General features: G+C 32.7%; 1 protein-coding gene across 3 annotated transcripts in view; it reads left to right on the top strand.

Moving 5' to 3' along the window:
• Window positions 1-1,066: 1,066 nt before the first annotated feature.
• LOC127732049 (uncharacterized) overlaps window positions 1,067-15,136 on the top strand; it is a 30,637-nt gene continuing 16,567 nt past the window's right edge. For all 3 annotated transcript variants that reach the window (XM_052241088.1, XM_052241089.1, XM_052241090.1), the window contains exons 1-7: window positions 1,067-1,188; window positions 3,642-3,735; window positions 4,753-5,268; window positions 6,192-6,322; window positions 7,130-7,250; window positions 8,628-8,753; window positions 11,543-11,737. In XM_052241088.1, the coding sequence (XP_052097048.1) occupies window positions 3,675-3,735; window positions 4,753-5,268; window positions 6,192-6,322; window positions 7,130-7,250; window positions 8,628-8,753; window positions 11,543-11,737 (1,150 nt within the window). In that variant the 5' untranslated portion in view covers window positions 1,067-1,188; window positions 3,642-3,674. The remainder of the gene's footprint in view (window positions 1,189-3,641; window positions 3,736-4,752; window positions 5,269-6,191; window positions 6,323-7,129; window positions 7,251-8,627; window positions 8,754-11,542; window positions 11,738-15,136) is intronic.

Genomic DNA, 15,136 nt, shown 5'->3' on the forward strand with positions numbered 1-15,136 from the left:
CTCAATCAAACTCGATCAGAAACTTTTGATATTAAATCGTAATTAAAGGATAATACATACACGGATGCAAAAAAAAAGGCGCGAACGATTGTCTTATTTAAAAAAAACTGTATGCACGTACACTCCATGTATCGATCTGGAAGTAAACTTGATTCGACTATTAAAGAAAACACCTAGTCATGATGACGTTGACAATTGAAAGCCGATAGTAAGTTTCTTTAACTTGCAGTCCATGTATTATGTCAATTGGCTACTTTTGGTGATGAAAAATGTACCTGAACAAATATATAGTACATTTCCTGTCAATTTAATATACTCTTGAATATTATATATAATAACCGAATATAGCAATTTGCAAGATACCCCTTCACACTTTTCACATGGTGAGACACAACAGTGTTATATTGTTATAGTGATATAAGGAATGGTAAAATAACTATAGACATTAATAACGTCGCTGACATTTAAAAAAAAATCCGCTGAGTTGAAGCTTTCACAGGCTATAGCTTCTTTGCAATAATCGATTTGTCATTCATTTAAAAAAAATAATCTGTGTATCAATTAATTAGAAAATCACAACCACCCAATTTACATGATTTCCTCATATATCTATTGTTATGTTCCGGATTGTTTGTTCAAAAAAAAGATGTATCATTCTGAAAGGAAATATCTTTATATTGGTGTTTTCTATAAAAAACCAATTTCTGGTTAACGCAAGGTTACGTAAAGACATGTTCCAATCTATCTTTCATAGCTATCTAAATTATTGTTTAGTTGGGAACCTTCCGGGTTCTCGCCGGGATTATTCATGTAATTATTATTCTGTTATGTTAACCCTGTACTAAAAACATCTAGACGTGTATACACATGAGAAAAATATTTCTTTTAATTTTCAAATTAAGGAATGGTACATACGAGGTAATGAAACATTTTAATTTGGTATATCCTTCTGTTGATTTTTAATATCTTCATATCCATATATTCCTCAAAATAATAAAGTTTTTTACACAACTGCTACATGTAAACAACTGTGTTGTGACATTTAACTTACTTCATGTACCTTACACGGAATGTTTATGTGTTGAATAGTTAACTACAGATTTGAAAGAAATACCCCAATTAAGGAAGTTATTTAACTTGATCACCTATTGATTATTAAGAATGTTATCAGTTAAGACGAGAAATCATGTAAGTAGAGTATTTAGCTAATTTGTACAGACTTTGGAGTTAAATACTTTCATTTGAAATATATTTATGACGGCACATTAATTGTTTTATAATTTGTTTTATTGAGCAAATTGTTTTGCTTTTAGTCTCCTAGTATGAGACAATGTATCATACGCTTTGTAGGCCAGCATTTTGTCGTTGTATAAATTGATGTGTAAAGATACAAACTACTTTAACCCTGCTGCATGTATACATGTACGTTTGTGTCTCAAGACTGGAACCTCGTTTTGATAATTTTGATAATTTTGTTATTTGGAGAATTACGTAACGATATCATATCTGTTCTGTTATTTGGTTCGATTAAAAGCCAGACAATTTTCTAGGGGTAACTGTCTATTGTTGAAGACAATTTTGTTGACTTCAATATTTCTTAAGTGTCGTTTATGGGTCGTGTGGTTGTTGTCGTTTACTCCATGACACCCTTTGTTCATATGAAGGCTTATTTATTTTATAATTTGAACTACACTGGTAATAAACCTTTTTGCAATATACAGATATACTTGCTGACGCCTTTTTCAAAAGCGCTCCAAACAAAGCACTTCCAATTGTTAGAAAATACTGCAACATAGTTGGTACGGCTACTAAGATAAAATATTAGTCATGTCTATACCAGCTTATAGAGAATGAAGAGAATGCACTATAGAATACTGGGCTACTCTGTTTATCGAATATATTTTGTTTGATGTAAGCATAATTCATCATACATCATATGCAATGTAACACATGTTATTTACATTATTACCGGATTATGTGATATATTTTCGACTTGGTTAAAGATATGAATACAAGTAGATTTGGAAGGGGATTTTAAATCAGACAGATATCCAATGACATAATAACTTACAGACAACAAGATGTTTGGTCTACTAAATGGCTTATGTCATTTAACCCTGCTAAAACCGAAATTATGATTTTCTCAAATATTGAGACTCCAGACCTCAGCTTTTCCTCAGATGGTAAAAATACCCCTTTAAGTACATCACATAAGCACCTGGGAGTTAATTTCAGTAGTGACGCAAAACTGAACAATCACATTGAAAGTATAATTACAAGTGTGAAGAAACACTTAAATGTTTTGCGTAAACTTAAAAACCGACTATCTCGAAACAATTCGGAAAAACTGTACTTAGTTTTTATTCGACCCATTTTTGAATATGCAACGGAAGTGTTGGATTATTGTGGAATATGCTATTCACAAAAATTAGAAAATTTGCAATTAGAGGCAACAAGAATTGTAACCGGTCCACCAATATTCACTAAAACTGAAACCGTATACTCTGAGATTGGCTGGGAATCTCTTTATGAAAGACGAATGAGAAGAAAATTACAGATGTTTATAACATAAACCAAAAACATGCACCAGAGTACTTATGTAATCTAGTACCTCCATGTGTACAAAGTACAACCAACTATCCGTTGCAAAATGGACATGATATCATTGTTCCATTTTGTAGACTTTTCCTTACTACTGAATCGTTTATTCCCTCCACAATAAATGAGTGGAATACATTTGATCCAAAAATTCGCAGCATCGACTCTATTTCTAAATTTAAGAACGAATTGAAAAACGATAGTCTTCTAAGTAAAGTTGACACGTTTTATTTGTACGGTCCGAGAAAATTGAATATTATCTTAACGCAATTGCAATGCTCCGCTTCATTCTTAAACTATGACCTTTTTCGAGCTAACATTATAAATGATCACTTTTGCCAATGTGGGTCAGAAATTGAGGATGTTCATCATTACTTCTTCGTTTGTCCAAAATACACTTCATGTAGAGAAACCTTACTCAATAATCTTAACTTGCTTTCCGAAAACTTTGTTTTAGATACAAAATTATTAATTTGCGGAAACTTGGAACTTTCGAACGAAAAAAATATTCACAAATTCAAACATGTTTAAAATTTCATCAAAAGGTTAAACAGATTTCTTGTACCCTTCATGAAGCTTTATTGTAACTGACACCGAACATCATCATCAACACTCCCGTCATCATCACAGAATTATATTACTTTTCAAACTTTCCTTCTTTTTTTTCTCTCTGTTTTGTACATATAATAGCTCGTATTATATTCTATAAACTGTTTTTTTTACATGCAAATGATTTACTTGTGTCTAATCCATTTTGCTTTAATTTGGCAAATAAAATATGTTAAAACTAATCAAGAGAGTAAAAAACAGTATTCAACAATATACACTATTGACTAAATGTATTTAAAAATCAGTGCCCTCTTCCTTCAATGCCAATGTGAAATACAATTTCCTTTAACACTAAGATATAAATACACATTTAACATTCCCGATATAATTATTTCCTCATGGTTTATTTTGAAATTATATTGTACGCAAAATGACATCTAAATATCAGCTGTTTTCCTTGTAATCAGACTTAGAAATAACTTCCTTTTTTTCAGATAAAAACACCTAGCATAACATGAAGTGTAAGAATGGGATTTGAATACTTAGCTTTGTTCTCATTGTTTTCTGTTTCTATGAAAGGCGAACAAGGTAATAAATACTCACAAGTTCATTGTGAACTATTTTGTTATTTGTATCTAATCAAGATGATAGCATATTTTTAAAATTGTGATTCAAGCTGTTCGAACACAAACAATGCAAACGAACAAAACTTTAAAAGCAGCCAGTATACCACATAAATTACTTTCCAGTAAATTGACTGTTAGATTTTCCGAATACTGAGAGGAGTTTTTTCTCTATTCATCAGACGACCAAGTAAAAACAAAATTATCAACTCTTGAAATAATCTGCAAAAGATAGTACTTGGAATATATTACAAACTAATCGTTTAGAACAGTGTCCTGAATGTTTAGGAATACTTCTGTTTTTAATGAGACAGGAACACAAAGACACAACAAAAAATCTAAAAGACATCTTCTTTTTTATAGCATTTTACATTTCGTTTACACATATTATAAGAAGATATCGATTTTTGTTAAAGATGATAATACAATCTATCTTATTCCTGGCTATATGTAAAGGAGTTTGATTCTGAATTATTTGGAACACTATTATTTGTTACAGAATGAAAGTAAAAATAATTGTTTGCTTTGCTTGAAAATAAAAGAACATTCAGTTAACAGTCGCAAAATATCTTTGACCCAAGAAAAAGCACATGAACCTCTGCCTCCTTCCCCAATCGACAAACATAAGATTAATGATCGGTGTCTCATTTCATATTCTGTTTTCTGTATCTTTCTGTTTTCGCCCCATATTTCTGAAAATTCCGTAAGTGCGTCAAATTGTTATTCTCCGATTTCTTCAGTCCTTCATCTTTCATTTCCAACAATAGTTTATTAAAAGACCCAACGCCTCATTATATTGTTAACATTCAACTTTGAATTGAATTACTTAAAAAAACAAACAAAAAATAGGACAATATTCAAAAATATTAAGAAATGCATTGGTCATCAACAATAATTTAAGAATAGGACGAAACATTATCATGACACTAATTTCATTCCTTCTTTAAGTTTTACAGATTTTATAAAATGCATGTACTTTCAGTCACTGGATTCAACGAAACTTCGGTCACTGGATTTCCCGAAACATCAGTAACTGGAATCCCCGATACGACGGTCACTGGATTCCCCGAAACGTCAGTCACTGGAGTTCCCGAAACGTCAGTCACTGGATTCCCCGAAACGTCAAACACTGGATTCTTCAAACCGACAGTAATACGATTCCCCGAAACGTCAGTCACTGGATTCCCCGAAACGTCAGTCACTGGATTCCCCGAAACTTCAGTCACTGGATTCCCCGAAACGTCAGTCACCGGATTTCCCGAAACGTCAGTCACTGGATTTCCCAAAACGTCAGTCACTGGATTCCCCGAAACGTCAGTCACTGGATTCCCCGAAACGACAGTGACATGGATTGATGCAGCTTTACATTGTTATGATCAACATACTATTTTAGAAAACAATGTAACAATACTTACCGACTACATCAGTGAAAGTAACAGCGTAGAGAGCCTATGGATTGGCAGTTTTGTAGCGTGGTTACCATGGATTGAAATAAGAGGTTTGTATAGAGAACGAAATATTGACAAATTATGTTGATACACAATTTGACAATAAACGATTGAAATGCATTAACAGATTATATGTTATACTTTCCGTCATTAATGTCAACCATTCGTTTGAATGGGTAGGTACCGTCAGTATATTGGTAGACACTTAATTATAATTCTCGGTTTTATGTGTTCAGCAGAATATTGATCATTCAATGAATTAAAGAAAATTGACATACTTTCATACTAGGAGAAGACTAAGAACACAATCTTCATCAATGTTTTGTAGATATTGAAGGTTAACTAACATGGTATTTAGGAATCAATGACAATCAAAACTAAACATCTGTATACGACAATGATGCAGCATCCCGACGACAGAAAGACAATACAAAAAAAAATCCCACATAAATTTGACCGTTGATGATGCGAATCAAATTTATATAATAGGTTCTTTGGCAACATGAACGAAAAGAATATTTTTCTGGTATCAGTTCTTAATAATATCATTTTTTTAAGAGCTTATCAGGCAACATTTTGAATATTTTTATGTTGAAGCTGTAATTATTAAAGCAGTATACCAACGTCATTTGAAACATTATCACTCCAAGATCAAACAGATCAAATAAGAGTGAACACATGCGATCACTGAAGCAATCCAAAAATAAATATAACTCGTGGCAACTGTAAATTCATAAATTTTGTCAATGTTATTATTATTGTGAAAAATTGCGACGATATAGGTTTCGCAAAAATAAAAACTCGCATTTACAGTTTGAAAAGCATTATTTGTATTTATCATTTCCTGAAATCGCAATATTTGCATTTTCGTCCATTCTTCAACTCTTGCAATAATTAATTCAAGCAGAAATGTCTGAAACACATAGCGTACGAATACACATGAGTATCATAAATGACTTTTTGCTCTTCAAAGGTTGTTATAACATATCTGCTGATATGGATACTGTAACTGATATATTCAATGTGGATGATCCAGCTGTCTGTCAAGTTAAGTGCATGAAAACATGGAAAAGAAACATTCAATATTTTGGATTTAACCAACATGTGAGTCAAAATTTCTAAAATAAAATGTATCACAATGCTGGTTTCCAAATCATAAAATAACTGATATAGAGATTAATATAGATAATACGCTGATTTTCTTATGTTTCAATAACTAAAACTTATCTAAGTAAACGTACCTATGTTATTTGAAAATTTATCTCAAACTTCGGGATCATCGTTAGGATTTTTCCGTTCAAATACACATACATATCTATATATCAATCAATCGACAGATGCAAATGAAAAATTACAGCTTATATAGCAATAAGAATATAAGGTATGATTGCAAACGAGAAAACTATCCATCAGAGACCAACAGGCGCATGTGAGCAACAATAGGTCCTCGTAAGGCCAAAAGACAATACAAGCTACAGGGTTTATTATAAAGCAATAAACGGCAAACAAATGACAGACGGCAACCAAAAACAACTACTGAATTACAAATAAACCGGTTTTCGAAACGGTGTTGCAACTACACACGTACAACAAGTACATGTACTTCATTAATAAGACACACATATTATTCAAATGATGTTTCGTTATTTGTTAACTGTTGCCAACAATATTAGAACAGAAAAGGCGAACTCGGATTCGCCGAATGGTATGCAATTCCTACTCGACTGTAGGCACCTGTCATGTACTCTTGTTGGAATATGAACATGCTCATCAATGTCATTTCTGATTAGAAAATTATAATTATCAACAATATTTTCTGTCGAATTAGAAATTTAAATTGAAATTCGTTGATGTGCTATATTAGTATTCATGTTGCCTAAATGTCTTTCCTTAAAGATTTTCGTTTTATAGCAACACAGATGTGTTTGTTTTGAGGACACAAGACTAGTCAGTGAGGTCAGTGGAAATGCAAGTTTGTGTTCGAATGTTTCAGCTGTACGAACCTACGACCGATTTGTCGATGTTTATAAAGGTATCCAAATTGGTAATTCTATCCTGACTAGTAGTGATAATCATATCATACTAAAATTATGGTAAACATGACATTATCAGCTTATGCCAACAAATAGATACACAAAAAGTATAACTAATCAGTCATTTTCAAGGTGAATATTTCACTTACTTTGTCCAAATTCTTTTAGCACTACATTATGAAATAAGTAAGTTGTTCAAATCCACACTTCCTACTCACACTCTATTACCGGCTATCGATATAGATGCAATTTGTATCACAGATCAAAAGCTGATGCACTTGGTTACATAATCTATTGTAGTGTAGTAGCAATCGGAAACGTAAACAAAAATCAGTTTACAGTTTAGCCAAAACAATTTGTTTTAAAAAAAAACTTGAACAAAGATCCTATCGTATTTGCCGTACACTAATTAAGGATATTTTCATAGACTATTTGTTATATCTTTCTTTATAATGCAAATCATAAAACTGTTTCAAATGAAATAGTTAGGGTGAAAATCAACAATTTTGAATTGGAACCGGACGACGTTAAAATTCACTCTTTCACTAAGACAAAGATAAAATAGAAACACATCAACTTTACAAACATGTCTTTATACGGTTAATGACTGTATGCACAGTTGTGTAGCCAACATTTATACGGTAAGTGACTGTATGCACAGTAGTGTAGCCAACATTTATACGGTCAGTGACTGTATGCACATTAGTGTAGCCAACATTTATACGGTCAGTGACTGTATGCACATTAGTGTAGCCAATATTTATACGGTCTGTGACTGTATGCACAATAGTGTAGCCAACATTTATACGGTCAGTGACTGTATGCACATTAGTGTAGACAACATTTATACAGTCAATATTTTGACTGTGCAAATAGAAGAGTAACTGTTGTAATACAATATGAACTGACAAAAACGTCGAAAGATAATTTTTCAGCAAAATGAAAGCTAATTATTTCTAATCGAAAATTTCGTATCTGGTATTGTACCTTGTTTTATTTTGCGGTTAAGAGTTGTCCTATGATGTCTATTTGAAATTTTTGTTACGATAAAGGCTATGTCATACCTGGCATTAAAGCCTTTGCAACATTACTGTCGACTGTTTGGAATAGAAATCTGAAGAGATAAGTAGTACATCGCTTTTCTTTGCATTGGAGCACGCAAGTAATTGGGTGGTGAATCAACATGACCGAGTTTTTTCCCTTTCGTGCTTTTGTCTCTGGTATATAGTTGTCTTATTGGCAATCATACCACATCTCCTTATATCTTTATAATCCGGATAAAAATCCGACAAAATACACAATTGTACTTTTCACATCAATGATTTCCATAATATATTTAAGTATTTTAGTTTGAATTATTTATGTTTTCATCTTAGTATTTAACAGATCAGTGAGCAATTCAACAGATGAAGATAATTTCTGTCTGGCTCGTAACTGCAGTTCTATTGAAACACCAACCTACTCCCAATCAAAATGTGGCAGTTATTTCAAAGCTTACTGTCGTAAGTTTATAAGAAATCATAGTAGTTAATTGCATACGAAGAAATGTAAACATATGTTTTTTGGTAAATTAAAGATTTCCACTTAAATTCACAAGGCCCTTATTCTAACTGGAAATAGAAAATTTAATAAAACATCTTTTCTATTTCTTTTGATAAGGCACATTCACTTGAACTATTCAGCAAATGATGAATAACAATTTTATTGTAAACTGTATAGTGAACTCCCATAGGTTTTTGAAGAGAAAGTAACAAACCATCCATAGACACGATGTGAACTGCAGATAGTTTATAGTTAACTGCTTCATATCTTGATTCTTTCAACGATTTCGACACAAATGGACGACTTCTTACCAGAATCTATGACAGACATGATGATTTTAACTCTCCTATTGCATGTATTTAAACTGCAGTAACCTGTCGCATCGTATGGTGTTAACATATCTCAATTTGTACGTTACACTTGTGTATATTCACATTATTCGGACTTCAATGTTGGAGGTGTGCTCCTTTCACAAACAATTGCTCCAACAGAGAATTGGAAAAGGACTAAAATCGACACTACATATGCTTTACGGTTCCTATCTCAAGAATTACAAGACCGATACCATACGTCTGTGTCTTAACAGTGACATGTCATCCGAGTCTAATCTGTAATTATACCGATTGTGTCCTATTCCCAAATGAGGGGGGGGGGTGGGGGGTTGGGGGGGGGGGGGGGGTAGGAGGGGTCCTGATCCCGAAATCCCGGGCTTAAAAACATGGAATCCCGAGATCCCGAATTTAAATAAAATTAAATCCCGACATCCCCACATTCGAAAAAAGAATTCCCGGATCCCGAAAGGATCAATCCCGAAATCCCGAGCTTAAAAACACCCGATCCCGGAGTCCCGATAAAGCTCCTACCCCCCTCCCAAATCTGACATTTTGACTGAGTGTGGATTAGCATGACGGTTGATTCAGTTATATATAACAAGAGACGATAACCTTGTCGATGTACCGGTCTCGCTATTTTTAGAGTACATGCGATTCCCTCAGTTTGTATTTGGTAATTTGATTTGTCCTCAAAATTGAGTAATGAGATTTGAAGATCGGTAAAATTCTATTCTCTTTATCACCGGTGTTTACCTGCGATAAGCGACGAGTAACATTAGTGGAGCTTGAACTGCTTTTCATCCCGTAGCACATCCGTTTGTGTTATAAGTTTGATATTTGGTGATTTGTTATTGCTTTTTTTCCAGTCGTAGTTTTTCTTTCTGACCATTTTGATGTCTGTATTTATCGGACTTATGATTTCTATTGCGTCCTTGGTATCTTCTCTCTTTTTTTGCACATACTCGTTGTCAGGGGAGAAATCGGGTTAAACCAAACAAATCTATAGCAGTATATCCGAAATCGTTCGCTATACCCGGCGTGTCTGTGTGACGTTTTAGATTTCAATAAGCTTAATCCATGTATGACAGATACATTATCTGTTCAGTGATTTTGTTATAACAATAGAGCCTATAAATTCGGATCCATAGAAACTTATCAATCATTTGAATACACTTATTCTAAAAGGTTATCATTTAAACACTGTAATAAGAATTTGAATATTGCCTTTTATCGGACTTGCATTGATTTTGTTATGAAAACATTCGTTTTTTTTTTTATTTCTGTATACACATCAGGATAATAAACAAAAAAAAAATTATACCGTTCAAAATAGATTAAATAATTATATTCTGACCAGTTATCACGTACTTAATAATTAAGTAAATAGGTTTCTATCTGTGTTATATGATAAACAAATGCTTTACATGTACTATTAAAAATAACGATCAATCTGTTCTGAGTGTGTTTTCAACAATATTCTTGTATTGGTGAGGGTATCTGACAATAGTTGCAGAACAATAGTTACTATGGTCATTATGATATTTTGAGATCTAAGGATTATTCTCTTATTAAATATTGGAATCGCGACCAAGGCTCAGGTCGCCCTTATTTCCAACAATTTCATTATTTATCGCCCGTGCATAACTTGCCAAATGTATATAATTCGTTTCGTTAGATATTTTTCTATGATATTACGTACTTATTGATGTTTGAAAATTCATTTCCTTGACACTAATGTCTAATTATTTCCTTGTATATTTGTCTCCGCCTATTTCGTTCAGCCATTTTGAATTTCGTCGTGATATCACAAAATTCCTCTATCTCCTATATTGGAGGCGAAGAACACATGCAGAAAATGAAAACATGTGTTGGATTGTTTACGTTTAACTTAGCGGGATTCGTGTGTTTTTCATACTTTGGAATACTAATTAACACGGCCATCGCCAGGCTTAAGAAAAATTATTATTTTCATTTGTATTAAAGAATAATAAAACGTTCTTTCATTCAAAAAGACATGAAAATACATGTAGAATAAAAGACAACGTTAGCAAACCAAAACATACTTTCCTATTAGAGTTATCTGCTCTTGTTTTTTATGACGTCATGACGAGATCTAAAATGGCTGAACAAAATGGGCGGACACATAAACGAACGAAAATAATTAGATAATAATGTCTAAGAATGGATATTCAAACATCCATCATGTCAATCGGTTTGACTCATAAGATGAGACTGGGTGTTACATTAGTTGTGTTTATTCTGAATGTTATATAAACGACTAATATTTATACCAATCCACAAAAAAAAATGGACTAAGCACTGTGAATTAACGTACTAGCGGGATGTTGAAGAAGAAAAATATTGTAAACATATAAAAATGAACAACATGAAAATTAAATTTGTCTTTAAAATTATAGGAAACAAGGAAGAAGCTTATAGTGGTACCATGACATTTATCACCCTTTTTGCAAATTGCAATATACGGCATTTTGCTTATCCGTTGCTACATTCAGATACCATATGTAACAAGAAACAGCCGGGAGACTCAACTGTAATGTACTGGGTTGGTGTATATAGGCAAAAATTAAACATAACGGATCTGGATAAATTAGGTAAATGACTGTAATCAACGAATCATTGTACATGTTATATGATACAGTCCCTGTAACGTAAAAGTTAACACTTTTTTCGTTCGGGAATCGTACGTACAGCGTGCGGGAATCGTTCGTATAGAGTTCGGTCATCGTTCGTACATCATTCGTATAGCGTACGTACAACGTTCGGTCAGCGTTCATTCATCGTTCGTGTATCGTATGGTAAATGTCATCGTTTAGGGTTCTGGTCCAAGGACACAGTTATCGTCCTTTGGTTTTCGTTGTCTACGAATATAGTCCCTAGTGTGAACAGTGTATAACTTGCATTTTTTTTTTATACACTTTCCCAATTTATTTCTTGATATTTTATGCATGAAATATTAAGTAAGGGGATGAAATTACATGTTAAAAAAATTTGGGTGCTGAATCTTTATGTTAAGTAGTGATTTGGTCCAGTTAAAAAAGGTCAAAAATTAGAATGTCTGAAGCTGTCAAACTGAATTTTAGCCCCCCTTAACACAGAATTGTCAATATTTTGAGTTAGAGCTGGTAGAAGTTTCTATAATTTTGATATTATTTGTATCAATAGTAGTACACTACACTGTAAAAATCTTTTTGAGATAGAGCAGGTGCGATTTTTTTAATTTGAATTTACTGTCTAAAAGAAATGCACTACGAAATAACTGTGTTCTCGGGCCTTCTGTATATCGTTTGCATCATGGTATCGTAAAGCGTTTGATTTGTCGTATGGTACATGGTATGGTTTAGCGTTTAGCGTTTAGCGTTCGTTTATCGTTTATGGTATATGATATCGTTTAACGTTTCATCTATCGTGTGGCATATCGTTTTGTAAAGCGTATGATATATATATTAGGCTTTTATTTCAGAAAATTATTTCAATTATTTTATTTTTTAATTTATTATAAAAAAAATGCGGGATAAAAAAAAAACAATTATTAGATTGGATTGATTTATAGTTGGTTGCGTACTTGTATATCCCGAACAACCAAATGGATGCACCTCTTTGACATGGTTGTTCTTTACTGCCAGCCGGAAGAAGACCTGTAGTGACCATATTTCTATCCCCCTGTCACCCTTTGGACTATATTAGATTGGAAAGATTGGATTGATAACATTTCACTTGTTAATTAAATAATTAAAGCAAATAAGTTATCTTAATTATTATAATTTTTGTTTTATACTAATTGCGTAATTGTTTATGTCGTTTTGTAATTTTGAATCATTGTGTTAATAACATTTCAAATTCGATCATTATAAAATTTAAAAAAAAAACCTAAACAATACCCTTAGTTCAATGGAACGTGAACTATCTATTCTAAATAAAATGTATTCAGTCGCAAAAAATAGTATTGGTTGTAAACGTTTTATCTTGATTGAGAAGCGTTTAGCAATGCAATAAACTTACTTTAAATGTACTATAACTTAATGTAGATAATTAGATTTCGAACTGTATACCATTTCTTACCGATAGAAAAAAAAACTGTAACTAATATAATGACACTATGGAATACCCTGCTATATAAAACGAAGGGGAAACATTTCCTTCCATCACATTTTGACATGAGTAACACGAGACCAAATACCGCGAAAAATATTAGTCTCTCTCTCTCTCTCTCTCCTCTTTCTCCTCCTCCAAATATTTCTTTGATCCAAATATTTCCTTGACACAATATTATATATAATGTTCTATAAATGAGGCTTTATATGAGATACACGTTTTATATCTAAATGTATAAAAAAAGACAAGACATCCATGGTAGTATATGTTCCCCTCAATATCAGAGTCTGATTTAAACCGAAGATGGTCAGGGATTTATAAAAATTCGTGAAAACTTATATGGAACCAGCGTCGCTTGCAATTGCTGCTGTCGGTGTTAAAACTGTTATTTTGACTGTAAAAAGTGCTTAAGTTCATGTATGAGTAAAATACAGAAGAAGAAAAAAAAACTCTTCCTTTTTTTATTATTTCTTTATTTCAGAGGTAAGCTTCACAAATTTTCATGCATATCATCAAGATCGAATCACCTTAAATAACCAATCAAATGTATTTTAAAAGTTTTTGATTTGTTCTTTGTACGAACTTATGAAATATTTGTCACTGGACATTATGCATGCAATCAATGATCAAATACAAATCTACAGTACTTATAAGCATACTGCAATTGTATATATGAAAGAAACTATCAAAAACATTTTACACATATTTGAAGGATCAAAAGAATCAGTTCTACAAATGGTTGTTATTAATAAACTAATTAAATTTTACAAAAAATACATGCATCTGTAAAATTTCATATCGACGCACCAGACTATTTTCTTTTATCGTGCATAGCTCATTTTCCGATACACTTCAGGTTTTTGACGATCTTCTTACTTGTTCGTTACTTTCTAAGATTAAAATCCTACACAAATTGCCAAAACTTTTAATCCCATGCTAGACAGCGTAGAAGATAAATACACGTTTGTTAGTGTACAAACGGTGTTTTAAAGGCCGATATCCATTTGCACAGAAAAAGAATCAATTTTCGCCACAACTTAATTACGCCAATTCTTCTTTTGCGTCACTATATTTTGAAAACTGCAGCATTCATTTGCGTCAATAAAACAAGTATACAATTGCGCAAATGTTATAGACTTATATACTTTTACTTTGATATTTACTGAAAAACTGGATTTCCTCCTCCTTTTTACGGGCTAGTTTCTGAGTGCTTAATTCATCTAAAACTATATGATCTTATTCACCATTCAAAATGATTGTGTACGAGTCATCGGTAAATAGCCTTGAAAAGCATGATTAAACAGCGTGCATTATATTTCCATTTATAATTTCTCCATTTTTTCCTACAAAAGCCTGGCGGAATTAATAATCTTCACAACCACGACAGCTTTCAGGCCCTATATCAGACTCTTATCTTTAAAAAAAAAATCAGTCATCCTTTCAAGTGAGTATTATAATGTTACATGTGGTACAGGGACACAGTTATCGTCCTTTGGTTTTCATTGTCTACGAATATAGTCCCTAGTGTGAACAGTGTATCAGAGGCGGATTTAGGGGGAGGGCCCAGGGGGCCGGGCCCCCCTTTTCTGGGAAAAATTTGGTTGATTATATAGGGAATAACCGAAGCATGACCCTCTTAGGCAGTCAGTAGGCCCCCACTTATGAAAATTTCTGGATCCGCCACTGTGTATAACTTGTATTTTTATTTGATGCACTTTCCCAATTTATTTCTTGATATTTAATGCATGAAATATTAAGTAGGGGGATGAAATTACATGTTAAAAAAATTTAGGTGCTGAATCTTTATGTTAACTAGTGATTTGGTCCAGTTAAAAAAAGGTCAAATTTTATTATGTCTGAGGCTGTCAAACTGAACTTAAGACCCCCTTAACACAGAA

Source organism: Mytilus californianus, unplaced genomic scaffold, assembly GCF_021869535.1.
Source record: "Mytilus californianus isolate M0D057914Y unplaced genomic scaffold, xbMytCali1.0.p SCAF_22, whole genome shotgun sequence".
Lineage (NCBI taxonomy): Eukaryota > Metazoa > Mollusca > Bivalvia > Mytilida > Mytilidae > Mytilus > Mytilus californianus.